This window comes from Xiphophorus hellerii, chromosome 2, assembly GCF_003331165.1.
Source record: "Xiphophorus hellerii strain 12219 chromosome 2, Xiphophorus_hellerii-4.1, whole genome shotgun sequence".
Classification (NCBI taxonomy): Eukaryota; Metazoa; Chordata; class Actinopteri; order Cyprinodontiformes; family Poeciliidae; genus Xiphophorus; species Xiphophorus hellerii.
Genome location: NC_045673.1, coordinates 7743620 through 7769733, shown reverse-complemented (window position 1 = coordinate 7769733; position 26114 = coordinate 7743620). Strand labels below are relative to the sequence as shown.

Below are 26114 nucleotides of genomic sequence, written 5' to 3'. Positions count from 1 at the left end.
TGTAAAGCTCAAATGATCATTATTTCATCAATAGTGAATAGTTTAAAAAAGAAAAGAAATCAACCACAAACATTATCAAGACAATTGTTTGGAGCCGAATAAATAATGGAAACACTTCTGCAAACAGTTTTGATCATTGCTTTCAAAGCTTTTACATGTTACCAATGCAATTTGGAGGCTTTATCTGTGATGATAAGCTCTTGCAGGTTGGAAGGCCTCCTTTTTATCACTCTAATCTTTAGCTTCCTTCACAGATTCTCTATCATATTCATGAAAGGAATCTGAGTTGGCCACTCCATAAGATAAATATTATCAGTTATTCAGAAGACCAATGTTCATAAAATTAAAATTTGGCTAATAAACTATAATAATAGGGAGCTAATAAATAACCAAATTGCTTATTATCATTAAATGACAACATATGGTCAGATTTTGTCAATTGCATTGGAGCATTATTTTTTTATTACAAACATAATTTTCAGGACAAGATCTCAATTATCCCAGTTTTCTTTCAAATGATCGTCAACAATTGTAGATGCCAGTCAAAAGCACTTCAGAAATATTTTGATCCCAGAGTCAAAATATTTACACAATGTTATGTAAAATTATGCAATTAGAAATATATTACATTAGAAGTAGCTATATGCTTTCTAAATTGCATCTTCAAAATGCCAGCCGACCACAGAACTGGTCCTGATGCAGTCCATCCAGTTGACTTTAAAAAAAAAGTCTTATAAAAAGCCCCACCAGTTGGAGGGTGGTGTCTCAGAGGGTTTTGCACATTATGACAGTTGATCAGAGAGCTGGTCGGGATGATCGGGGCCTCAGTGTAAACAAGCAGGTTACTCAAGTGTAAAGCAGCCATCTGCGCCCAGTGTGGGCTCATCTACTGCTGTGCTTCCCCAACAGAGGAGCTCTCTGCTTCCAGACCTACTCTCTTCAGCGACTCCGTGTACTTTCTCCTTCCAAGACTGACTATGTCCTCGATCTCCTCTGCCAGATCCCTCCTGCCGCTTTCTGTCATAGCGGCCACGAGCCTGGACACTGACCCAAGGTCCTGCATTCCTCTGTCCTTGGGCCCAGTGAAACAGCATGTCCAGCACTAAGGCACCCAGGTTGTCCCTGGCGAGTAACACAAACAAGAGATGTTGCGTTATGAAGCAGCCAGCTGCAGCTGCCTCAGTGGAAAAGAATGGTGTAAAAATACACCATGCATGCATACATCTGTCCACAACTCAATCAGTAGCAGCAATGTGAACATTTGAAAGAAATGTATGCTCATTATAGATTTAGTGTAATCTGCAGTCATAGGTGTATTTAAAAACGGCCCTCTAAGAGTAAGACATTTGAATCTCCATACAATAACCACTATATTCCTGCTGTAAGGACATTAATCTTTGACTTTACATAACGCATCTTTTTCCATCTACAGGATGCGTCATGAGTGGGTTTTTAGGCTTAGGAGAAGGGGGAGGGCCAGATGAGTAAACAGCCTGTGTGTAATCTCCTGCAGTGTCCCAGATGGCTCGAATGATGGCTGACAGTGCAGATTAAAGCAATCAAAATGTTCTCCTATTACTGGTTCTTTTGTAGCTTACATACCAACTCAGTCTACCTGGATTCCCCAGAGGTTTTCTTTTACCATGTTTGCACATTGATTACATAAATTACCTTTACAGCAAATGTAAATTCTAGCAAGATTTAAGCTGGAGTTTTGAATGATTTTCAACCTATTCCACAATCAAGACAAGCTTTGTTACCCGATTATTATCTTGAATATGCAAAAGTGAATTGAAGATTTTTACATGTTGTCTAATTGCAGCTCAAAAGTGCAATGTATTTTATTTTGACTTTATGCAATAGAACATCTCAAAGTAGTACATAATTGGGAGCAAGGTGGGAAACTAAAAGAGTAGTCTATTCAGACTCCTGATTCAGTTTTTATTGAACTCAATTACAGCTGCAAGCCTTTTGAGTTAGAGCAGTAATTGGATTTAGGATAAAGCAAGGTAAATTACAAATGCATACTACACTTGTTTGAGTTTTACTTCAAAAAAGTACTTAAACTATAAAACATTTTCCTTCCAATTCATAAATTTGAACTGTTTTGTGTTGGTATGTCACGTAAAACCTGAATTTAATACATCAATGTTGCAACTCCACAAAATGTGAGAAAGCTCAAGGGTTTCAAATACTTTCACAATGAACTGTACAGAGAAAAGGTGCATGCATATTTAGACAATATTTCAGACAACAGTTGTATTCCAGATTCATCTCAAAACGCTGAAAAATATTCATTAAAATTATTTCCCTTTTTCTGATTACCAATCGGCCACAATAGACCTAAAAAGAGAAGTTAAACATCTCACTGCAGAATAACAACAAAACACAAGAGTTGATGTGGTATTATAACATCTCTGTTAAATAAAAACAAAAAAAATTCCTGTACCAACACTGGAGAAATGTCTCCCTGTTTTACAAAAACACATCTGAAAACATCTCAAACACCATGAAAACAAGTGAAGCTACTGATCTGACTTAAAAAAAGAAACACAATTCCACTTCCATAAAGTATCTGCATGTGCATAAATAAGTCTGATTCAACCAAGAAGGCTTAAATCTACATCATGCATAATCAAACTGATCTGCTTTAACCTAAAATCACAAAGTCAAGGTTCTCTGATGATCACAGTTCTGAAATAGAAAATACAAAATTCCAACATCTTTGTAGGTCAGACACATTATAATTCTATTTTGAACATAATCCAAGACAACTATTTATTTAAATGTTTTTATTCTCACCTGTGTTTGTACTGTATGCGGTCCAACACTTCATAGCTCATCCCAAGGTTAATACCAATGACACGCCAGTCCCGTCCAATCCGCAGGGAGATGGACAGCAAGTTGGCTTCTGTAAGGTAGCCGCTCTCTGGGTCACCCAGGTTCAGGGGAGGATATTGGAACTCCTCCATGTTAAAACTGTTGTCAGAATTGAGAGCCTGCAAGTGAAACATGGAAATGTTCCCCTTTAGGTATCGATATTATTCATAAAAAGAAGCCAAAAAGGTTTAGAAAAGCTGTATTTTTGTCAGTGGAATGAAGAAAAAGCAAGAAGAGCAACTCAAACAATAGTGTGGATATTTTGCAAATATTTTATATATAAAGGTAATAAAATTAAATGGAAACATGATAAAGAAAAGCAACAGTGTAAGTGAAAAGTAGGAAACAACAATGTCTGGTATTTTAACTGACAGGAAGTCTTAATGGTAAAGTAGCGAGCCACTGGGTGTCAAGTCCTTTCCTCTTTTTGGCTACTTCCTCTGGCAGATTGCTGGGAATCTCCCCTCTGTAGAATGACACCTGAAAAATGAATAACAAACACAAACATTTAGATTAAAAACTGCAACTTGCTCAGCAAACATCCCCACAGCTATTTGTTCAAGCTTTGGTCTTTTTGTTTCCCTTTAAACTTCAAAATTAAGTCATAAAAGAAAGACACTAGGTCCAGTGAGGCCATAAACTGTACAAAAGGCCTCAAATCACATCATCTAACTTATTTCCTATTATGCAACGTGTTTCCTATAAACAAGTACAGAAAGTTATCCTCTTTCAACCTTTACCCCACTAAGGACAGTAGTGACATCTGTTTCAGCCACAACCCTTATTTATGCTGTTTCCAGCTTCCAAGAATGACTTCACTGAAAAACAGCCTGCAGTCCAAAGTTTTTTAAAGCTGCAACTATATATTTTTATCTTGTGGCTTAGGCAAGCAAGTATCATGAAAGGACTCCATAGATGAAAACCAGTGTCTATCTTTATTCCCGTCATCCAAATAATGTAAAGTGAGGTGTGACTGAGCCTGTTTAATCTCGTTTTCTCTTCATTTCGATGAGCTGATTGTATCAGTTTCATATTGGCTGCTAATGGCAGTCAGTGGAGAAGTACAGGTAAACCCAGTGTAAGGACACCGCCATGTTTAATGGCGTAATCTGATTTATTATGTGCAGCAGGAGCAGCACACCTCACTGATAACACCTGCAATCCGTGCAGATGCAAAAATAGCACCTTGCAAATCTCAGCAGGGTTAAAGTACCGTAGAATTACAGATCACATCCTCTGCACAAACTATCAGCATAAGAAGAGTGTTATATTTGACAGAGAGCACTGAGAAAATGAATGAAACAAACAGCATGAAGGATTCTCAGAACGTTTGTAAGAGAATATTTTATTATTTTCTTAATAGTTTTAGAAGGGATCTAACTACAGACTTAACACAAAAATATCTTGAATTAGAAACACCCTCATCCCTACACTATCATAGGTTACCAAACAGATTATATCCAAGTTCACTAAAGATGACATCTAGAAAGAAATCTGTTTGACAACAAATGCACAGGAGTCTTAAGTAACCTTTAACTGAAATTTGAATTTTGAAGCCCTTTCTGCACTTAAATTTTCACATTCAGAGTCAGGCTGAGATATATGAAACACATAGAAGAAAAAATGTTAACTTAATAAATCAATTTCCTTCTTGGAGTGATCCAACCATGTTTTATTTCAATAGAACAACATCTGCATCTTATTTTGTCTTTACTTGGGTCTTAGATGTGGGATGCCTGTTTTTAGGAAAACAATCTTCCTTTCCTAAACTGAAAGTAATCAAAGTGAAGCAAAGCAACAGGGTTGATCGACATATATTTTGTAAGTACTCAATGTAAATTAAAATGTTATGCTCTTTGCTCATTGTATTATCTGCAGAGTGGGCATGTAACATCCATTATTATTCACTGTTCTGTGTTTCTTACCTGTCCCCTCACTGGCCCTTTTTGCCCCTGAGCAGAACAAATGTACACTTCCTTCACATTTTTCAGACTGGAGTAAAACACAAAACACAGACGCCCCTCAACGCAATCCGGCCTGTCTGGGGAAAATAAATAAACATGTTAAAAAAAAAACATGTTTACAGATGTTACCCAGCAACACATAATTCAACATTAATGGCAGCAAAGATGAATTCCAACCTGTGACGATGTCTAAGCCCTTTTCAAAGCCAGCGAAGAACTGCTCTCCTTCCAGCAGGTCACACAAGTCTGAGGGGTGAGGTCCATCATATTGCTCAGACAAAGACTGAACTCTGCCCTCCATCTGAGCAGAAAACCCACATAATTACTGTTCAGCATCTATACTTGAGGTTCCAAAGAAGGTCAAAAGGTGAGATTTCAAACCTTGTTAGCAGGCAGGCACTGCAGCAGAACCTGAGCGGGATCCGACTTCCGCTGGAGGACGAGGAACTGGACTTTAAACTGTTTAAGCCGTTGATAAACCTTCCTGACCACCCCGCTAACACAACGCTGTGTAGTGTACCACAGCCAGTACCTGTAATAGAGCAGACAAACCACAGTTACAACACCCCCAGCATACAATCTGGAGTATGTCAATTGGAAATTGCATAACAAAGCACAGCAGCTTACCAGGAGAAGTGAGTAATGTAGAAAATGGCATACAGATGGGTAACATACAAAGACACTTGTGATGTAATGTCAGTCCAGGTTTGAGCAGCTGGATCTCCGTGAAGTACATGTAATTGAGACACATCAGCTTCATGCCCTGTGGATCCACAGTAAATGTTAATGCATGCTAAAATATTCTGCTCATGCACGCATGTGAAAACCATGATGGCCGATGGAACCTGTGATTCCTGGCGGCAGAGGGATCTGGACTTTAACTGGCTGCAGGAACTGTGAGGTAGGAGTCTGGGAGAGGCAGAGGAGAGGGGCTGACTCTGGCCTGAGGATCACCACACAGAGCCTGCACCTCAAACTCAGACACCTGCAGCACCTAGAGAGAGAGAGAGAGAGAGAGAGACGCATCAACAACTGGTCATGGTAACAATGGTGTACCTGCTTGTTGTGGCCATTTACGTTGAATTTTTGTAAGTCATAACTTCTATCGTTTAGTTTTTTCTTTAGGCATTTAGGAATCTACTGAAGTCAATTTGGAACCAAGTCTGTAATTAATTTTTGTATTTGGAATTGTTATGACTACTTCCATAACTTTTAGAGCCTCCCATTATTTTAAGAGATATTTTTTGTTTGTCAAATGTCCGGTGGTTAGGGAGGTTTTGTAACCAACCTGCCGTCTAAAGAGATGGGATCATTTGGACTCCACAAGGTTTACTCTGTGCTTTTTACTCACACTGACACTTCAATCAAACAATCAAGTCAAAAGTATTTTCAAAAACAAACCAGCTGTTGCCACCCACTGATTTTTCTTGGAATAATTTTGGCTTTGGATCTTAGAAGGTTGTGCTCTTTTCACTGCCATTTGCTGACCTCACCTGTAGGGTTATAGTGCGAGTCTGTGCAGTAGAGTCAGGAGGGAAGTGAAGCTTTATTCCAGGGTTGGAGCTGGACACCAGAAGAGCTCCTGCTGGTGTGACGGAGCAAGTATCCCTTACAGGTCTGGATACTGCCATAAACCAAGAGAAGTGGCTCACAGAGGAACATGCCAGCTACAAAAACATAAAAGTTTATTTTATTCCACAAGTAACACTATGATCTGAATTAAAATAGAAAAACAAACTTTATGGTCCAATTTCAGATTTTCTCGTTTACCCTGGCTGGACGTCCCCCAGGATAACAACAATGCTCCTCACTTCCTCTCCTGAGTTCAGTGGGCAGAGTGCTCCATGTCTGCCCGTCAAATGTGCGCAACACCACCTCCCCTCGTTTGGTCCGATGATACGGCACACACACCTCCACAGGCTGAAGTAAACAACAAAAACATGAACTGAGAAACCCAAAAACATCCCTAATAAATAGTCAGAGCATTAATATAGAGCAGTCTGTCTATTTGGATAACCCTAACCCAAGACCAAATCGTAGAAAAACATTTAATACAAAAACAGTTGCACATGCTTAACAGCAGTGACCTAGCATACTAATTCATAAATGTAGAATTATAATAGTATATAATAAACTAATTAAATAGGGCTCTTGTAAAAGCTCTAGCATTTGCTGCACTTAAAACAGACAAAGGAAGGGAGTTCCATGTTTTCATTCCTGTAAAAACAACTGCCTTTTGTCCAGCATTCCTGTTACATGGTGGAAGAGTAAAACAACCTTTTAAACCAAGCCTGTATTAAAATTGTGTAAAGTGTGGCTAAACAGATATTGGTCATATTAAACATTTGGTATCTTAGATACTACAATAATTCTAAAAATGCATAAAAGGGCAATTACAACCTTATTTTTAACAAAATGTCAACCTAATGCTTTGTGCGGCTGGCATGTTCCTTGCTCTTAATGATGCTCTTTGTTCACTAATGGTCTCTAACATAATCTCACACAGCTTTACTTTTTCACATTTAGTTTTGTTACATCCTCATTCCAAATTGTATTAAATTGATCAATTAAAGGCTGTGAGTATTGTACATGTTTTTTTCCATATTGTCATAATGGGATATTTGTGAGCAGAAATTTGAGTAAAGAGATTAATTTAAGCCTTTGAAGTAAGGCTTTAATATATTTTGACAAACTGAAGCATGGTTAATGCTTCCCAGATGCTCTTTAAGCGTATAAGAGCAAAAAGCGGAGAATACATGCCTCACTTCTCTAGATTTCAAGGCTTACTAATACTTTTTATGGCACTGTACATTTGTGTTAATGTAATAAACTATATCGAATCATTTTCACACCTTCAAAAACGTAACACCATGAGGACGAAGCTCCAGGGGCCGACTCAGCAGGATGTCGTGTTCCTCCAGCCACACCCACTTCCTGTTTGGCCTTTTCTCGCCCCACATGAGTTTGGTGGTTGTCATCAGGCATCCAGGGGGGAACATCAGCTCAGCCCCTCCTGGGAGAAACACATGGCAACCAGCAGACGAAACAAAGAAACTAAAGAGCAAAGGAGAGGGACACGTTTGGTTTCGTCCTGCAATGCTTAAGCAGACAGTGTTAGTTTACAAATTTGATCACGTCACTGCAGAGCTGTACCTGTGCTTGTTGAATCTAAGATGCAACTTTGGGAGTTTTGGGTGATCTGATAAGACAAGACAATTATAATGAGTACAATACAAAAAGTGCATTGCATGATTACAATAAAAGTAATTTAAGCATAAACCAATTTACGTCTGCTCACCCGGTACAGGAGGCAGTGGAGGCGGCGTTGGAGGTTTTCCCAAAGGATTATCGCGAACGTCCATTGTAAGAAGAGGGAGTTCATTCAGACATTTTGGAATTACCCGGAACTCATTGCTGTAGATGACCAGTTCCCTGAGAGAAACAAGAGAGCCTGTGCAATAAATAAAAACTCGTCAACAACTTCACTCCCAGCAAACAGAATATCTTGTTTATTTCTAAAGTGGTCTATATCTAAAACCGTAATTCACCCTGAACCTCTTACCCATGCTCTCTGGCAGCCATTTCAGCTTGTTGCGAGACAATTCCAACTTAACAAGCTCCCCCAGGAAACCAATTTCATCAGGCAGTTGCTGGAGAACGTTATTTGATACATCGAGCCTCTGCAGCGCTTTTAGTTGGCCCACGCTTGGGGGAACAGATACCAATTTATTCCCCATCAGGGACAGGTAGGTTAAGGATGATAATTGGCCTAGATCTGGAGGCAAAGCTGAGATGTGGTTGTGGCAGAGAAGCAACATGGACAGCGCCGGCAGTTGGAGCAGGCATGATGGCATAAAGGTAAGCTGGTTGAAAGAGAGATCCACATGTTTCAGGTGAGACAGATTTGACGTGGAGTCTGGCAAACTGGTGAGGAGTCCAGGCAGGGGATCGCCTCGTGAGTCATAAAAACGATGTCCTTCAAGAAAGAAAAGTAAATACAGGAGATGGTGAAAGCAACATCTTCAGAGCAGATGTTTTATTTTAGCTATCCAAAATACCTTTTGTTCAGTCTACAAATAATTTTTTATATTTATTTTTAAAATACCTATATATTTCTTACAATAATAAATGGTGTCACTTTTCTAATTTAGATGTGTTGACAGTCAGCTCCAGATATTTAGGATAAAACTTGTAGATATCTGGAACAAATTTCTTAAAAGGAACAACTTTCCTTTATAATGCCTAAATACATTTTAACATGAATGCAAATGTGCTGTCAGTCACTCTTAAATCAGAGTTACTTTGCATCCTACTTAATTACCTTTCTACAGGTCTATAATTTAATTTAAAATTAAAAATAAATATACATTTCAAAAGTAACTTTGAATAAAATGTAACTCTTTGGTTTATATCCTGGCCACTCAAACAAAACAAAATCCAATGGTAGAAAACGTGAATCATTACGAAGGCTATAGTTTGATTCCAAATCTAGGTTCTGAACTGACCTTCTTCCAATCAAATTACTGATAAAGGCAATGAACACCATACAATCTTTCATGAGAATTCATAAATAAAAGTTTAGAAAATGGAATTTCACCTTTCTAAAAAGTATAGTTGAGATACCCACAATGTTTATCTTAAATACCTAACATGAACATTGAGCATCTAGAGCTGAAATCAGCTCTGAAAAGAGTATTTTAGACATTTGAAAAGACACAAGGATATAAGGATATATATATATATATATGGATATCTGAAAATATGCTTAGCTTAGTTACAAATTTGTTATTTTCAAATTACAATACATCTCAAGTCACGCAATCACATTTTAAGTTACACCTAAGATTATTATTTGTATTTTTTCCCTCATACAGTCTCCACAATGGAGAGCTTAAAACACCATGTGGTAAAAGTAGAAAACATATTTTAGCTATCTTTATTCTCAGTTCTATCTAGTAACAGACAATGTGATTTTGACAGGAAGGATTGTTGCTACTGAAATCCTAAAGTAGAGAGAAGACTGTGATTTGATTGTGTTACAACCTGCCAGACAACCAAATCACATTTTATCAAAGCAGTGCCAGTTATTATTTTAGAAGAATTTATCTAAACTAAATACAAAAATATGGCAATATGCATACTAATGTGTTGGTGATGCGATATGTTACCCCGGATGGCCAAAGAGTGAAGTCCCTGTCATGTGGGGAAGGACATCCAGTGCAGCATCAAGCCCAGGTTCGTCCTCGGAGCCCAGTCTCAGGTACTTGATGCCCCTCAGATGATCAGGGTCATACCCCCATACCAAAGGCAACGCAGCTGCTCCTCCTAGGTAAACATCCAGGGTCAGCCTGGTGTCTGTCATGATTGCAGAAAGCTCCACAGAAGGAGGCAAGGGTGGCGACAGAGACAGGATTGAGCCACGGGAAGATGAGGAAGATGAAGAAAGAGGTTGAAACATTGACGAGAAAGAAGAGGAGAGGCTTGAGATGGAGCGATCACTGGGGTCCGCTGAGTAAGCCTCCCTCTCTGGTTCAGCAACCTCAGCTCCAGGCGCATGATGTGGTTCTCTCAATCCAGGTACCGATTCCCTACAAGCCGGCAAAGCTGTGGAGACGTTTAGATTTTTGGATGCGTTATTCTCCATCTTCTGACCTGCTTTGTTTTACAGTCCAACGAAGATCAAGGTCTCCACCTTCCTCATGAAGAGTTGTGTCTTCTTGAGGCTTTCTCTCCATAAAAAGAGTTTATAAAATCACTTTTACTACTGCAGTGATGTATCTGGGGTTCCCATCTTTCCATAACACGTTACATGGCTGATTACAGACAAATTTGTACTTCATGGCAGTAAGGATAAGTGGTGAGAACCCCTTATCAAGACAAATTCACTGTACGAAGAAAGTGTAAGCGTCAAAGTCGCAAACACGGTTCTTAAGTTAACGTAAGCCATAACTATCTTTAAATAGTCAACCGAAATGTGCATACTATTTTTTAAATATATGGTTTTCTCCTAGCTATCACAGTTTTCCAGGATAAAAACAGGAAACTTTACAATCGGGATTGACTGTTCGTTGTGTGACGCTACTTCCTGGTTCTAGAACGTTTTTAAAGCAAATCCGTTGCGTCACTGTGGCGCGCTTGTTTTAAGTTACTCTGGGTTCCAAATAGAGAAGACACTAATGCGGGTATTAGAATCTAATGGGTGCTGACGGTCCCGCCCCTCTCTCTGGTTCTTATATATTACAACAAGCGTGAAGTTAGTAGCACCGCCAAAGTTTCAACTAAGGGCGGGACAACGGTGTCAACGTGTCTAGTCGATGCAACTTCTCATTTAGGCGCTTGGTGTCGCTTTTTATTCTGCCAGAATAACAAACTGCGATTGCTTACAATTTAAAAAAAAAAAGATTTCTTTGTTCAGTTTTGGTTTACCATTCAAGCAAAAACTTATAAATCTGTATTTCTTGTGCGAGGGTTCCCATCAGAACTTAAAGTAGAACATTTTAATAAATATTTAATATTGTTATAAACGGAAATTAAAATAAACGTGAAAATAAAATAAACGGGGCCACTCTGATAAATAAAAAAAAAGAATTATATCATTATAAAGAGATAATTATAATTTTTATAATATATATTATAATTTGTCATTATAAATTATAATATAATTATAACTTATCTCATTACAAAGAGATAATTTATTATAATGAGATTCTATCTCATTATAATATTATTATAATATTATAATAATGAGATTCTATCTCATTATAATAAATTAGCTCAAGAGATAATTTCTTATAATGAGATTCTATCTCATTATAATAAATTATCTCATTGTAATGAGATAATTATAATATTATTGTAATTATCTCATTATAATGAGATAATTTATAATATAAATAAATTAATATAAATATTATAAATATTTATAATATTATAATATTTATAATATTATAATATTTATAATATTATTATAATATTATTACAATTATCTCGTGAGATAATTATAATAATTATAATATTATTATAATTATCTCATGAGATAATTATAATATTATTATAATGAGATACTATACTATATCAATATAATGAGATAGTATCTCATAGTATATAATTATATAGTATCTCAACATACTATATTGAGATACTCATTATAATAATATTATCTCATAATAACATTATACTCAGATAGTATCTCAATATAAATACTGATATATAATATATTGAGTATTTTATCTGTCAAAAAACAGCAAATCTGCCAAGTGCAAAAGTATGTGAACTCTTTCAGTTCGTACCTTGTGGCACCTCCTTTGCAGCCATTACTTCAACTAAACATCTTCTGTAACCACAAACGAGTGTCTCACATCTGCTTTTTGGGATTTTTGTCCACTCTTCCTTGCAGAACTCTGACACTTGAGTGAGGTTGGAGGGACATCTGGCATGTACTGCCCAGTTTCAGATCTTGCCACAGCATTTCTATAGGATTGAGATCCGGACTTTGACTGGGCCAATCCAGAGTGTGAATCTCCTTTCTCTTAAGCCATACTTTGGTACTTTTGCTGGAATGCTTTGGGTCGTTGTCTTGTTGCATAATCCATTTCCATCCCAGCTTCAACTTCCTGACTGATGGCAGGAGATTCTGGTCAAGAATTTGTTGATAGTCCTGGAAATTGATGGTTCCCTGTATTATATGGAGTCGTCCAGGTCTGGAGGCAGAAAAGCAGGCCCAGACTTTCACATTTCCACCACCATGCTTCACTGTTGGGAGGAGGTTCTTCTCTTTAAATGCAGTGTTTACTTTTCTCCAAACATGGCATCTGTGATTATGGCCAAATAATTCAATTTTGGACTCATCCGTCCAGAGAATGGACTTCCAGAAAGCCTCTGGTTTGTCCAAGTGCTCTCTGGTAAAGTTAAAATGGGCAGCTTTGTTCTTTCTTGAAAGCAGAGGCTTCCTTCTAGCAACTCTCCCATGAATGCCATGTCTATTGATGTTTCGCCTGATTGTAGACGCATGTACATTTATCCCAGACGCTGACAGAGAGTCTCTGCAACTCTCTGGAGGTGATGCGTGGGTTGGCTTTTAACCTGCATTATTATTTTTCTGGTGCTTCTTTGTGTAAGTTTTGACGGCCGTCCCACTTCTGGGCAGGGTTGCGGTGATGCCTAGTGCCCTCCATTTGTAAATGATTTGTCTCACAGTGGATAGATGAAGCTGGAATCTTTTGGAGATGGACTTATAGCTTTCCCCAGACTGATGGGCTGTTACCACCTTCTTCCTGATGTCCTCAGATGTCTCCTTTCCTCTCGGCATTGTTAATCTGGTCTTTATGCCTTGACACAACAGTGGTTTGGTTGGTTTCCTCTCCCTTTTAACCAAGTGCACCTCAAAACTTTTCCCGAGGATGTCTCATTTGATTGGTCTGCTTAATTGATTACTCGAGCACTCACATGTGTTTTACCTGAGTCTTTTACCTGATTGTCTTTACCAGTGCAGCTGTGGTTCATTTACTTTTGCAGATGCTCTGATTCCATGTTTCATTTAGTCTGCTTGCAATTCACACATTTCCCACAAAAGAAGCAAATGTTTGTTTTGAACAAATGAACATAAACATAAAATCACCTAACTTCTAACTAAGTTTAAAACTACCTAACTATGTAACACGAACACGTCTTAAATGACCTAACTACTAACTAAGTTTAAAATTACCTAACTACGTAACACGAACAAGTTTTAAATGACCTAACTACTAACTAAGTTTAAAATTACCTAACTACGTAACACGAACAAGTTTTAAATGACCTAACTACTAAGTTTAAAATGAACTAACTACGTAACATGAACAAGTATAAAATGACCTAACTACTAACTAAGTATAAAAAGACCTAACTGCTTAACACGAACAAGTATAAAATGACCTAACTACTAACTAAGTTTAACATGAACTAACTACGTAACACGAACAAGTATAAAATGACCTAACTTCTAACTAAGTTTAAAATGACCTAACTGCTTAACACGCACAAGTATAAAATGACCTAACTTCTAACTAAGTTTAAAATGATCCTAATGACTTCATTTGAAGAGGTTTCTGGTTTCTCTGGTATGTTCTCTGGAGCAACCCTAGATGAATGTTTCCGAGCAAATTTGATGAAAAATCTCTTTATCTTCCCTGTCAGACCTTTGCATTTTGACTTTGGCTCAGCAGTTTGGTTTGTCATCTCTATTTCAACGTCTGCGAGCTCTTTAGGCTGAACTGGGTCGTCAACAGTTACTTTTTTGGATTCCTCATTGGATGCACGCAGTCTAACCATGAGGTCCTTTATGATCGAGATGGTTTCCTCAACCATATATCTGACTATGGATATACAAGGTGTATGCTCGACATGATTCGTTGGAGTATCATCCGAGCCCAAGCTGTGGTAAATTCTATCCAGCAGATACTTCACAGTGAGCCGGTTTAAATTCACTGTGTGTTCGGTATGGTAGTCTCCATCGACGTCCATGATTTCAGCAAATGTCTCTGGAACTTTGTTGCCCACGACTGCCTCCAAGCCCTCAATGGTGAATTTCTGCTTGTGGAGATTTTCCAGAACATTGGATGTAAATATGTCCAAAATATCTCCAAAAATCTCTCCCAGAGTGGAGGTGGTGCTGGGTGCTGGATTTCCAGCTGCCAGTTTCAACCACTCCTCTGGGGTCATGTTGATAAAGAGGCGGTCGACCACCGCCTCCAAGGCTTCGACCGTAATGGTCTCAGTGGATGGAGAACTCCTTCTATTGGCCATGGTTGTTGTAGGTTTTTCAAGTTTGAGGAACAAAAACAGATCTGGGCTCTGCGACCAACAAGTGCAAAGTGACGGTTAGAGAAAAAGAACTAGCAAATAAAGACCCTGATATATGACGTTCATCTACACGTCATAGGGATCAAAGTCTTATGTCGTCACGTAATAAGTCACTTTGCTTCAGCAGCCTACTGCGCATGCCGCCTTCAGACTACTATTTAACTATTTAAATTATTAACAGTTGGGCTAATTAAATAATTTACAACCCGCGCCTCTCTTCGCCCGGCGCCAACTTTTTCATTGTCTTCATTTTCTTCTGGTTGTGACCAAAATAGGAATAAATTATTTTTATTTGTCCTTTGCACGCTAAATATGAATTGCTGTTTATTGGTTTTCATGAAAACTTATGTTTTAGGAAAACCCTGTTCTGGTGTCCTTATTGTTCACCATGTTCGTCTCATTTAGAGGGACTCTGCTTATCTCACTGAGAGCTGATCATTTTACCTTGAATAAAACCGCTTCATTATCGCTATTAATATCCGATGTTTGGGGAATTTTCTCTCTCATTTATAGTCATTACGGCTCATTCAGACAGTGGTATCTTTTTAGAATAGAAATCTATAAACTCAGGGAAAGTAGCACATCTTGCTTTCACAATAGGATGTGTTAATCTGGACCTTTCTCAACATGGACTGTTTTGTTTTTTTGTCTTATTCTGCGAACAGTTTATTCAAGGAAGTGATCAGTCAGAGATATTGCACAGTGCACTTAACTAATATTTGGGGTTTCAATTTTCCTTTTGTTAAAAAACATCTAATATTTTTGTTAATAACAGGAAATGTTAAAGCTACATAGCCCTAATATACAGACACTGTTTTTTTTTTTAAAAAAAAAGTCACCTTCTATTGTTGGCGCAGCCCTATTATGAAATGAAAAGCTTCATATAGCACATTGTGGATTTCAGCGATTGTCATGTAAACAGAGGGTTCCAGAAATCAGTACACCTTTCTTCCAGATTCTTTCGAAGACTCATATTGTGAAACAAACTCAAAATAAGACCTCTGGTCTCTGAATTATTATTATTTTTAACTTGGGAACATAAACATTGAACAAAACAAAGCGTGGAGTTCCGCCTAGGGAAATAACTTTTGACAATGTCAGAAAAAAAGTGACCGCAAGCTGACTTCATCAGCCATTCAGCGATGAAAACTATGATTGGTTAAAATGTAACTTTGTTCAATTCTCATTGGTCAAGGTTCTTTTCCGGCTAAAATGTGATTGGTCAAGCTGTTCATCCTGTATCCTCCCTCTTGGTTAAACAAACAGAACATGTGAAATAATAACAATCGCCCAAAGTTTACTACGTATTTATTAATTTCCTCCGATCTAGCTTATTTAAAAGCTGCTAAGAACTTTCAGTCTTAAGGAATTTGCGTGTCGCTTTCTAAACTGTGTTCATTTTTAATCGCTAGCTGAGGACATCTGCTGTGCAATAACAAAACTAACTGGTAAATGTTTAGTACTTTAAGTACGTCATGCGAAAGGGGAATGCTTTAAATTTTAGAGTCTGTTATTGCAAAAGAAACGTGCAAGCTGTTTCGTGAACGGCAACATTTAAATTCAGAGTTAAGCTTTTGCGTTCCCGGTCACAGCTCTGGACAAGCATGTTCCCGTTAGACTCGCCCTGGAACATCTCCTTCGCAGGCTGCGGCTTCCTGGGGATCTACCACATCGGTGTGGCCAGCTGTCTGCAGGAGCAGGCTCCTTTCCTGGTGCAGAATGCCAGACACATCTATGGAGCCTCTGCTGGGGCCCTCACCGCCACTGCTTTGGTCACTGGAGTGTGTCTTGGTATGTACCGGTTGTTGTCTGTGTGCACCTGCATAGGATGGAGAGACTATGGCATCCAGTTTCAATTGTTAGTTGCAATAGTTGCATGGATTGCAACATTAAACCGGCACAAAATAATTAGAATGTAACCTATTTTAATATTACTTTTAGTTTCAGCTCAAATAAAATCTTTCTTCTTGTCACCTTAAATCATCATAAGTGTCTTAAGAATAAAGATTTAGGGAGTTATTTGAGTTGAGTAGAGTTTGACTTTATTGAACATAGTGTAATAAAAGAATGAACAAAGTTTTATATAAAGAAAAGAAAACAAGAACAGTAGTAAAGTTTGCTTACACGCTCAAATATGTTTTTATAATTTTTTCAATGCACTGTAAAATATTAATCTTCTACAACAGTTATTTTCTGTGAAAGTCAGGCTGTTAACAAAACCAAAATAGTAATTAAAAAGCACATAGTCTGCTTCATCCCGTAATGCAATGTCACTGTTTAACTCCACAGCAAATTTCAGTGCAATTAAGCTGACACAAAGGTTTTACAAAGTAATCACTGCCATTTGTTGGTTAACTCTAAATGAACAACATATATTTATTATTAACTTATTTCTTTGGACCAACATTTTATTTTTGCTTATGTTGTTCAAGTTGGCTTAGATTGAGACCTTAACCTACAGCAAGTAAATGTAGCATTTTAGTGTCTCTAAGGTAAAATAAATATAATAAAAAATGCAAAGTAATGTAATGTAATGTTAAGCTATCAAAATAAACTCTCTTATTTTTAATTGGATATATTACTTAAGTTACCTATGGTAACTAGTTTCCTCTCTTGAAGTGAGTTGGTACAGCTGAGGTAGAAACTGGCTCAAATTAAATTCAGCCCTCTTTAGAAAAGAGGAAAACTTAAAAACATTTACCTTAGCGTAACTTTGTTCATACTAATAATCATTATTAAGATAATCAACTGACATTATTCACATTCATACATTTATTCAAACAATACAAGTAATTTATTTTAAGTGTAAGTTTTTGCTTGTTTGGGAAAGTAAACTTAAAAGAGTCAAGACAAGTTTCCCCAAATGGCCTGAACTTGAAGTTGACTGGGTTTTATGTTTGGTTAAAGTAATATCAAACAAAATGATTAGTTTTTTCTGATTAGTTTTTTTTTATGAAATAGCTCACCTAAATAACTGTGTCTAAAAGGTATCTTAGTGTCTATATATTAACTATTCAGTGTAAAAACAATGCTAATTGTTGTTATTTATTGTACCTTAATATTGTCATTCTGGGGGGCTGTTATTTATAGCTTATTCTGTCTCCAGGTTCTGCTCAACAATTCCCATGATCCCAGATGAATACATAAAGAGAATCCTATCTGTCGTTTAGCTCATCTCAGAATAATACATATTGGGTGCTACATTTACATTGAATTCTTTGTAAAGCTGTACAAAGATGCTTATTTGTCTATATAATTTCAAATACTTTACTCCAGTCTAATAGTTTACACTCACTAAAGCAATAAATGTCTAACCCTGATGTTTGGCTGTGATCCACATGATTGTGAACCGTCGTTCCTGTAATTAACTGCAGGAGATGCTGGGGCAAGCATAATTGAAGTCGCCAAAGAGGCAAGGAAGCGGTTCCTCGGACCCATGCACCCCTCCTTTAATCTGGTGAAGATTGTCCGTCATGTCCTGAAGCGGACTCTGCCCGCCGATAGCCCCCATCGGGCCAACGGGCGACTGGGAATCTCTCTGACCCGTGTGGCAGATGGAGAAAACGTCCTGGTGTCTCACTTCAACAATAAGGAGGAGCTGATTCAGGTATATACTAAATAACATTAAGACTAGACACTTTTTACAGCTACTTCCAGAGTTGCCTATTCTCACTCGTCTGGAGTGAAACAAGTAAAGTTCCTCTAATTCTCACACTCTTACTCTGCCCAGACAAATACACTCCAAAAAGGGCTCAAGTATCTAACTTACAATTATTTGGTTTTTTATTAGGCATGTGTCTGCAGTGCCTACATCCCAGTGTATTGTGGCCTTATTCCTCCCACACTTCAAGGAGTGGTGAGTAAATTCTCTGTTCCTTTTCCTGTTGTTGCCATTCTTCTGTTTTTAGACTAATTAAGTTGAATTTAACTGTGATTTGGGAAGGTTTACATTAAAACTGATTTTTCTGATGTGATGTAAGAACAGTCTGTCTTTTTTCTAACTCAAAGTGGTTTACTTCGTTCTGTTTTGTCTTTGTTGCTTTTGGCACATTTTCTTTTTCTGTCACCGTTGTCGCCCTCCATTCCTTCAGGATGTGTTTGTTCCTAGTGGCACATGTGTGTAAACAGTGGTTATAAAATTCCACTAGCGTTAGTGTTTGTCTGAAATTTTACTCTCAGGGGGGAGGTTTTTCCTCTTTTCTGTTTTGTTCGGCATGTTTCTAGTGCAAAGGTTTTTTTCTGAGAAATATCACTGAGTGATGCCAGCAGTACTGCCCTCCCACTGTGAACTTTGTGACGGGTTTTTCGAAGTTTAACATTGTTTTAGAGAAAGGGTGTGTGTGTGTGTGTGTGTGTGTGTGTGTGTCTGTGTTTGGATTGAGGAAAAACGTAGAGAGTGGCAGAGCCAAAATGTGATCAGGTGGCCTCACATGTGATTTGATGTTTCCTTAGTGCCCTCTTGTGACTTAAATCCTGATGTCACAGTCTCTTTACATACGCACACACACTGTATGTGTGTGTAAAGAGACTAACCAGTGGTTTAGTTTTTCTTCTCACAAATGTACACTGACAATAAAGAAAATAGTTGTGCAATAATGTATGGGTTTGCACCGCAGGATTTCACAGAATGCTACAATTTTGAAAAACACCCCGAAGAAAAACACGGATTTGTGTGTATATGGTTGGGATCAGTTAATCTACTGGTATTAGCATAAATTATAGTTAACAAGCAACTTCTGACAAATTCTGACAGATTTAGAGTTGCAAATGATCCAACTCTATGTGTCTGAGCCAAATTCTGACTCTTAAAAACCTTCTAATATATGCTGTGATGACGACGATAAATTTATTCTCATGCTTGGTTCCAGTTCTTAAATGCAGCTCTGCAGAATACAAGAGTACACTCCAGAAGAAGAAATTTGCTAAAAAAAAAAAAACATGAGAATAAAGAGCTTAATAATAATAATAATAATAATAATAAATTAACAGCTATGATCAGTTGCTTTGTGGTTCATGTAATGTTACTAAAGGGATGTTGTTTGCATGGAAATCTGTGAATTTAAAAAAAAATCTAATCAAGATTAATAACAAAAATTACAAACAAATAGAAAACTTAAGATGTTGTTCTATAGGGGAGAATTTATCTAAAGTTTATTTGATTGATTTCATTTAAATGTCTGGTTGGTAGCTTTGACATTTCATAATCTTTGATAAAAACCTGTCCTTATCAATACAGAGGATATGAGTTCACTATTATCGCATCCTGTTTATTTCCTGCGCTGTGGATGAAGGCCCCCTCAGTTCCGTTTGTGGAAACTTTGTGCATTCATTGATCTGGCTCTGTTTACTCTGCTGCTATTTATCTTTTACCATTCAGCGATACGTTGACGGGGGAATCTCCAACAACCTGCCGCAGTACGAGCTGAAGAACACCATCACGGTCTCCCCCTTTTCCGGAGAGAGTGACATCTGCCCTCGAGACACTTCCACCAACATCCACGAACTACGTTTCACCAACACAAGCATCCAGTTCACCCTCCCCAACCTATACAGAGTCTCTAGGGCGCTTTTCCCACCAGATCCAATGGTAGGCCTTTCTCTAATAAAGTGTTCATACCCCTAGAGTTTTTTCACATTTTATAATGCTAAAACTTTGATATTTGTGATTGTGATCGTGCAAGTGCAAGGCAATTGGAAAAAAACCTTTTTTTATGATTTTCTTTTAATTAATGTGTCTTGTTCTAATCTTTTAATGTTTGGATCTGTGTTTTATGGTCCGTATTTGTTGCTGTTTAATTGTTTTACTGATTGTAGCATTTTGAGATTTCTGTAAATTTATTTATCGTGTTTATTAAGAATCCCAATTAGTCTCTGCAGTAGTAGAGACTGTTCCTCCTGGGGTCCACACACCACAAACATTACAATAAAATCATACTTTTGCAAAAATTACAAAGACAAGACATAATGAAATATCTGAGGACACAAACAAAATCAAAACAGAAAATTCGCCTCAACAATTTAAACATTTTACAAACATTACAAAAGGTAATGTTAAAACCCACAAACAACAGCATGTAAGATGGCGTGATCACACTGGACTACTTTGAAACATAAAAGATAAACATAAATGTGTGTTTGAATGCAGGTTATGAAGTCCATGTGCAAGCAGGGATATAAAGATGCTCTGCACTTTTTAAAGAGAAACGGTAAGACTTGCTTTATTCTGTGAACAGCCTCAAAGCTACTTTGAATAAATCTGGCTATAAACTAGCATTATTGATTTCTTGTTTTTCTCTCATGACCACAAATGTTTAGGTTGTACACGGCATGTCGGTCCTGATACATTATCAAAACTCATGCTTCCTTTTACCATGTCAGCAAATCAATTGGCTGTTTTTTTCTTGTGATAAGCTCGAATTACTCACCGTAGTTATTTAAGTACACACCAGCAGTAAAATGTATATTTGGTTGTTAAAAACACCTTTACCAGAGATATTATATATTTTTTAATAGAATATATTGATGAATCAGTAAGGTTTATATCTGTTTTGTGTGAAATTCAGGATTGCTTAATTACACCGGGCCTCAAACAGACAAAGCATTGCTGGCCAACAGAGAAGAACTAAAGGCTTGTGATGAAGGGAGGGCTGAGAAAAACAACCAGGCAGAAGAGAAGCCACAGGTGGAGAAAAAAGTGGTGCTTCATGCCAGCTCCTTACTAGATGAGCATATCATCGAGTATCTTCCACCTGCCGTGCACAAAGGTAAGATTTCACTCAACCTGACAGTGTATCATATTTATTATATCTATTTGCAGTTTGTGTGAAAGTCTCCAGCAGCCTTTGTTTTGTTTTGTTCTTCTTTTCTGCTTCATTAACTTCAGACTTTTTTAAGGTTTAAAACAATTCTTAAACATGTTTTCTTAAGTCTTTTTTAAAGTTTTTATTGCAGCTATTGTAAAAACACATTTCCAGTAAAGTTTATGTATCCGACTGCTGACCCTGAATATTTTTGTTTGCTTGCTTCTTTTGGTACTTAATATGCTTCTTGGTACTTTTTGACATATCTGGTGCATGTCAATTTTTTTAATCAACAAATTAGCTCTTTTCAGCTTTTGTAATACATGCCTTTTGTAGATGGAAAAACATTTTATTTCCTTTATAGTTACCAACTGGACAAGGAGCCCAATTACACATCAAAACTGGTTTTGTACGCCAGTATAAAGTTTTCTAATGATTCTACCCAAAAAAAAAAACTATTGTAAATGCTGCTAAAAATGTTTAGGCTATGCTTAAAAGTCTCTGCAAAGAGTGAACTCTACCAGTTCTGCCAAGACGACATGAGGTCAAGCTGAGACTTGCTTATATTCAGTGTGTATGATTAAGCTGGTGTAAAATGAAAAAGAATTCACAAGAAATGTATCCAATTATGCACCCAAATATTTATTTATTTTTAAAATTAAATTGGGTTATCTGTCCACTTTGAGAAAAGAATATTTCAAATGCATTATTAAAACCGTAAAGTTAACAGCAGTGGCAAACTATATTCACGATACGTGACAGAATAAATTATATTCACTAAATTGAGCATGTGTTTAGTAACATAACTTCTTGTGAAATCGTGTGAAATTCTTTAACTTCTGCATGTTTGGCGCCCCCTGCAGCTTTACTGGAGGCCTGTCTGGAGAGGAGGAGCCTGGTGCAGTCTCTGGGCAACCTGCTCCCTGTCAGGATGGCATCAGCCATGATGCTCCCCTACACTCTCCCTCTGGAGTCTGCTGTGTCCTTGACTCTCAGGTGATGTGTGACGTCATCACGTCACACCCCATTCCTACTGTTTCTGATAATGTTGTACGTGTCTGATTGTATGTTTCATAACAGAAGCCATTTTTCAGGAAACAATGTTTTTAAAGTATTGAAACTAGTGTAGATTTGAAGTTTATTTCATCCACGTTTTTGTGCGGACATTATTTTCACCCCTTATGAAAATTGGTAAAAGGCTGCAAGAATAACTTCCGTTTTGTAATGTAGAGGCTTAGTATCACACTGAATACTTAGAAAAATGCAACTATTAACTGAAGTATGCTTGTTTATTGTCACAGCTGCAACATTTATTGTTACCTGTAGCAATATCACTTTACTCTCTTTTTACAGTTTCACAGTTTTTATGAACTTATTAATTAGTAATCCTTGAGTTACTATTACTCTGACACAGGTGCCCTTTTCTCTCATCTCAAAATTTAAAAGACAGTGGAACATCTCATTCACAATTTGCAAATGTGTGTTCAGGTGATAGGCTAAAATAAAAATGTTAATTCCATACATTTGTCCACATTTAAACTCATATTAGCAATTACTATGTTTAAAACAATTGGAACTGGCACAAACAAGGTTGGATGAAGACCTGAGCTTTTCTTGAAACCATAAACAGTGAGGACTGCATAAAAATGGCATCTCTTCATCACCAGGTCTCTTAACTTAACTTTATTTTAAGACTTTTGTGCAAACTTTACCAGGTGCACCATTTTTGATAGTTGAGGGCAATGTTTATCGCTGTTACTGGGGATGCTATGTTGTGCACCGACTGATGATGATGTCTTCCATGTGCAGGCTTCTGGAGTGGCTTCCAGATGTGCAGGAGGATGTGGGCTGGATCCGAGAGCAGATACTGAAAATCCTGCAACGTCTTCTGCGTCAGGCTTCCAGAAACTTTTCACAGCACGTGTCTGCCAGGTAGTTCATAAAACCGACAGTTACAGTCACAGCCTAATGTTGCATAACATGTCAGGCAAGACTGTACACACCTGACTGACAGAGGCTGCTCTCTGCAGCATTTGATCTTGGCAGGATTTCAGCTTTGTAAGGCTTGCAGAAGCATATCATTTTAGCCATTTGAGGGTGGCAGGAATTCAAAGTGACTGATATGTCAACAATCAGAGCTAATTTGAGCTAATTTTTCATTTGCAATCTTTTCTAATAGGCTGTTCTGCCACCTGGAGCTTTACCATTACAAGTCCCTCCCATCCAAGCCCAGCTCCAGCAACCTATTTCCCGCCTGGGTGAACAGCAGCGGCTCTTCAATGCAGGACGTGTTCGACCGGTACAAGAACCGGCTGTTGTCTGGAGTTCTCTGCATCGACATGGACCTGCAAGGCTCCTTCAAAACCGGACGGATCCCACCAGAGACCAGCCGCGTGGCTAGCTTTTTCCAACAAGACTTTGCAGAACGCAAAGGTTATTTTAATCCTCAAGGTGGCAAACCTGCTAAACCTCTGAGCAGATCTAAGAGCTTTTGGTAGGCTTCAGCTGTGATCACAATCCTGATCCAGGATTAGTGAAAAACAAAAATAAGGCTGAATTTTTACACTAGGATATGTTAAAGTTGCAATGTCAATATTGCATTTGAAATGCAGTCAGAAACTTTGTGTAGTGTTTGGAAGTAGTGATATAGTACTTTGAAAAAGAATTCATACTTCCCTTAAGTTTACACCAACACAAAGTTGTGCATAATTGTGAAATGGAAAAAAAAATCATGGTTTTCACTTTTTTCGCCAATCAAAAATACGAGAATAGCATGTGTTTGTAATCAGCCCTGCTGGAGCCACGTCTCACTGCATGTACACCTGGAAGCGTTTCGTAATATGTCTCTGACAGTGTTAGATATTCAGAGACTGACATTTTCACCCATTAGTCAACCTCAGTCAGAATGGATGGAAAGGGAACGTGAAAAGCAAGTCTTTCCTCAGATTCTCAACCAAATTTAGACCTGGACTTTGACTGGGCCTTTCCGATACATAAATATGTTTGAGTTTCAGGTCTAATACATCGTCTAACATGTTTTCTTCAAGGATAGCCCAGTTTTATAACTTATGACCTGCTTTCTTATCCTAGTGGAAGAGAAGCATCTCCACATCATGGTACTGCAATGTTTCACTGTCTGGATGATGTGTTCAGGGTTATCGGCAGTGTTAGTTCTCTGCCACACAGTGTTTTTTTTGTTTTGGTTTGTTTCAAATGCATGCAGCATGCCACATGCCACACTTTTCAGATATTTAACTGTAAATAATCTCCAAAACCATGCATCCATTTTCTTTCATTTCACAGTTATGGTCAACTGTTTCATTTTCCACTTAAAATTCCAAAATCTACAGCGAGGTGTAAGGCGTGGCAAAAATCTACAAAACTTCAAGAACCATAAATAGTTTTTTAAGGCACAGGCACATTTACTGGGTGTTCGACATTTTTGAACCAGTGTCTGAGTCAGAAATAAGCCATTAGCTACAAGCATTCAGGGAGTATTACATCAACAGAAGCACACTTAAAATTTGCACAGTTAGTCAGTCATGCAGAAACTTGAATTACAGGATGTTACAAAGATTTAGCACAGTAAAAAAAAAAAAAGTGTTGATGGTTTTAGTGGAAGGCAGTCAGCCACAAAGTGAAGCAGCATTTTCCTGCCTGCAATTACTTTTGGCTCGCAGGAAGCACTGGACAAAACGGAAAACATTAGAGTTGGTTTGTTAAAAGCAGTTACTCCATTTGCATGATGCCATTTCCAATGCACTATGTTTAAAGAAAGCTTGCTTTGTTTTTAACAAATGTACTAATGTAAATGGCTAAAACAAATTGATGTGTATGCAGTACATGAAAGTACTGTAGTGGTCATGTATATTTCCAATCATACTTTTTATGATTTTTCATTGTTGTTTTTTTCCACTGCTTCTCACTTTAGTTAATTATTTTAAAATATGTTTGGTGTTTTGTTCAGTGTCAATCATTTTTTTCAGAACTGCACATTTTCTACTTATTAAGTAACTAAGCTCTTTAAGTACTCGTCATGTACAGTGTGTTTCATTTTAATAGAGCATTTGATTTGCTAAAAACTTACATGTTATTTGCCAAGTCAATGTAATGTGCTGAAATTGTCACCAGGTGTCATCATGTTTAAAATTTGTGATCATAAAATAAACTGGTACGCCCCATGATTAACTACAGCATATAACTACAACTCTGTTAAACAACAACAGAAAAACTTCCATCTTATGACAAGACAAACAGGAGCAGCAGTAGGCATATGCTGCAAACCACCCAAGTTCAATTATAAACTACAGAGGATTTTTCACTGTTTGTGGTTTGTGGCATAAACTGTAACTGTAATGACAATGAAGTAGAAAATTACAAAAATGTCAAGTAGTAAAAAAGGAAAACAGAAAAAAGTAGTTTCTTCATGCACCAAATTTAGACTAGGTTTTATTTCCCCTGACCTATAAAACCACTGTAGGTTTGGATTGCAACGCTAGATGTTTGTGGGTTTTTAGTAATTCAGTCAGTTAAAAAAAGTTAAACTACATTTATCATTCCTCCATTATAAACCACATATTAAGATGCAATTTGGCATGAAGCATACATTTTGCAAAGTACTTTTTTAGGT

At 37.5% G+C, this 26114-nt stretch overlaps 2 protein-coding genes across 2 annotated transcripts; one reads left to right on the top strand and one right to left on the bottom strand.

Annotated features, from left to right (window-relative positions):
- Window positions 1–430: 430 nt before the first annotated feature.
- Window positions 431–11226, bottom strand: pidd1 (p53-induced death domain protein 1). The gene is given in 18 exon segments (XM_032550607.1): window positions 431–1051; window positions 1053–1122; window positions 2803–2999; window positions 3253–3360; window positions 4806–4921; window positions 5022–5145; window positions 5226–5376; window positions 5472–5607; window positions 5690–5774; window positions 5776–5838; window positions 6338–6511; window positions 6615–6764; window positions 7697–7898; window positions 7998–8043; window positions 8143–8295; window positions 8407–8820; window positions 10013–10037; window positions 10039–11226. Coding segments are annotated over 18 exon segments (2829 nt in total). The 5' UTR covers window positions 10489–11226; the 3' UTR covers window positions 431–886.
- A 3790-nt stretch (window positions 11227–15016) lies between these two features.
- On the top strand, window positions 15017–25677 carry pnpla2 (patatin-like phospholipase domain containing 2). The gene is made up of 9 exons (XM_032582181.1): window positions 15017–16475; window positions 18059–18291; window positions 18475–18540; window positions 20062–20271; window positions 20830–20890; window positions 21248–21448; window positions 22348–22480; window positions 23294–23416; window positions 23664–25677. The coding sequence occupies exons 1-9, from the start codon at window positions 16289–16291 to the stop codon at window positions 23980–23982; spliced, it is 1533 nt and encodes a 510-aa protein (XP_032438072.1). The 5' UTR covers window positions 15017–16288; the 3' UTR covers window positions 23983–25677.
- The last annotated feature ends 437 nt before the right edge of the window (window positions 25678–26114 follow it).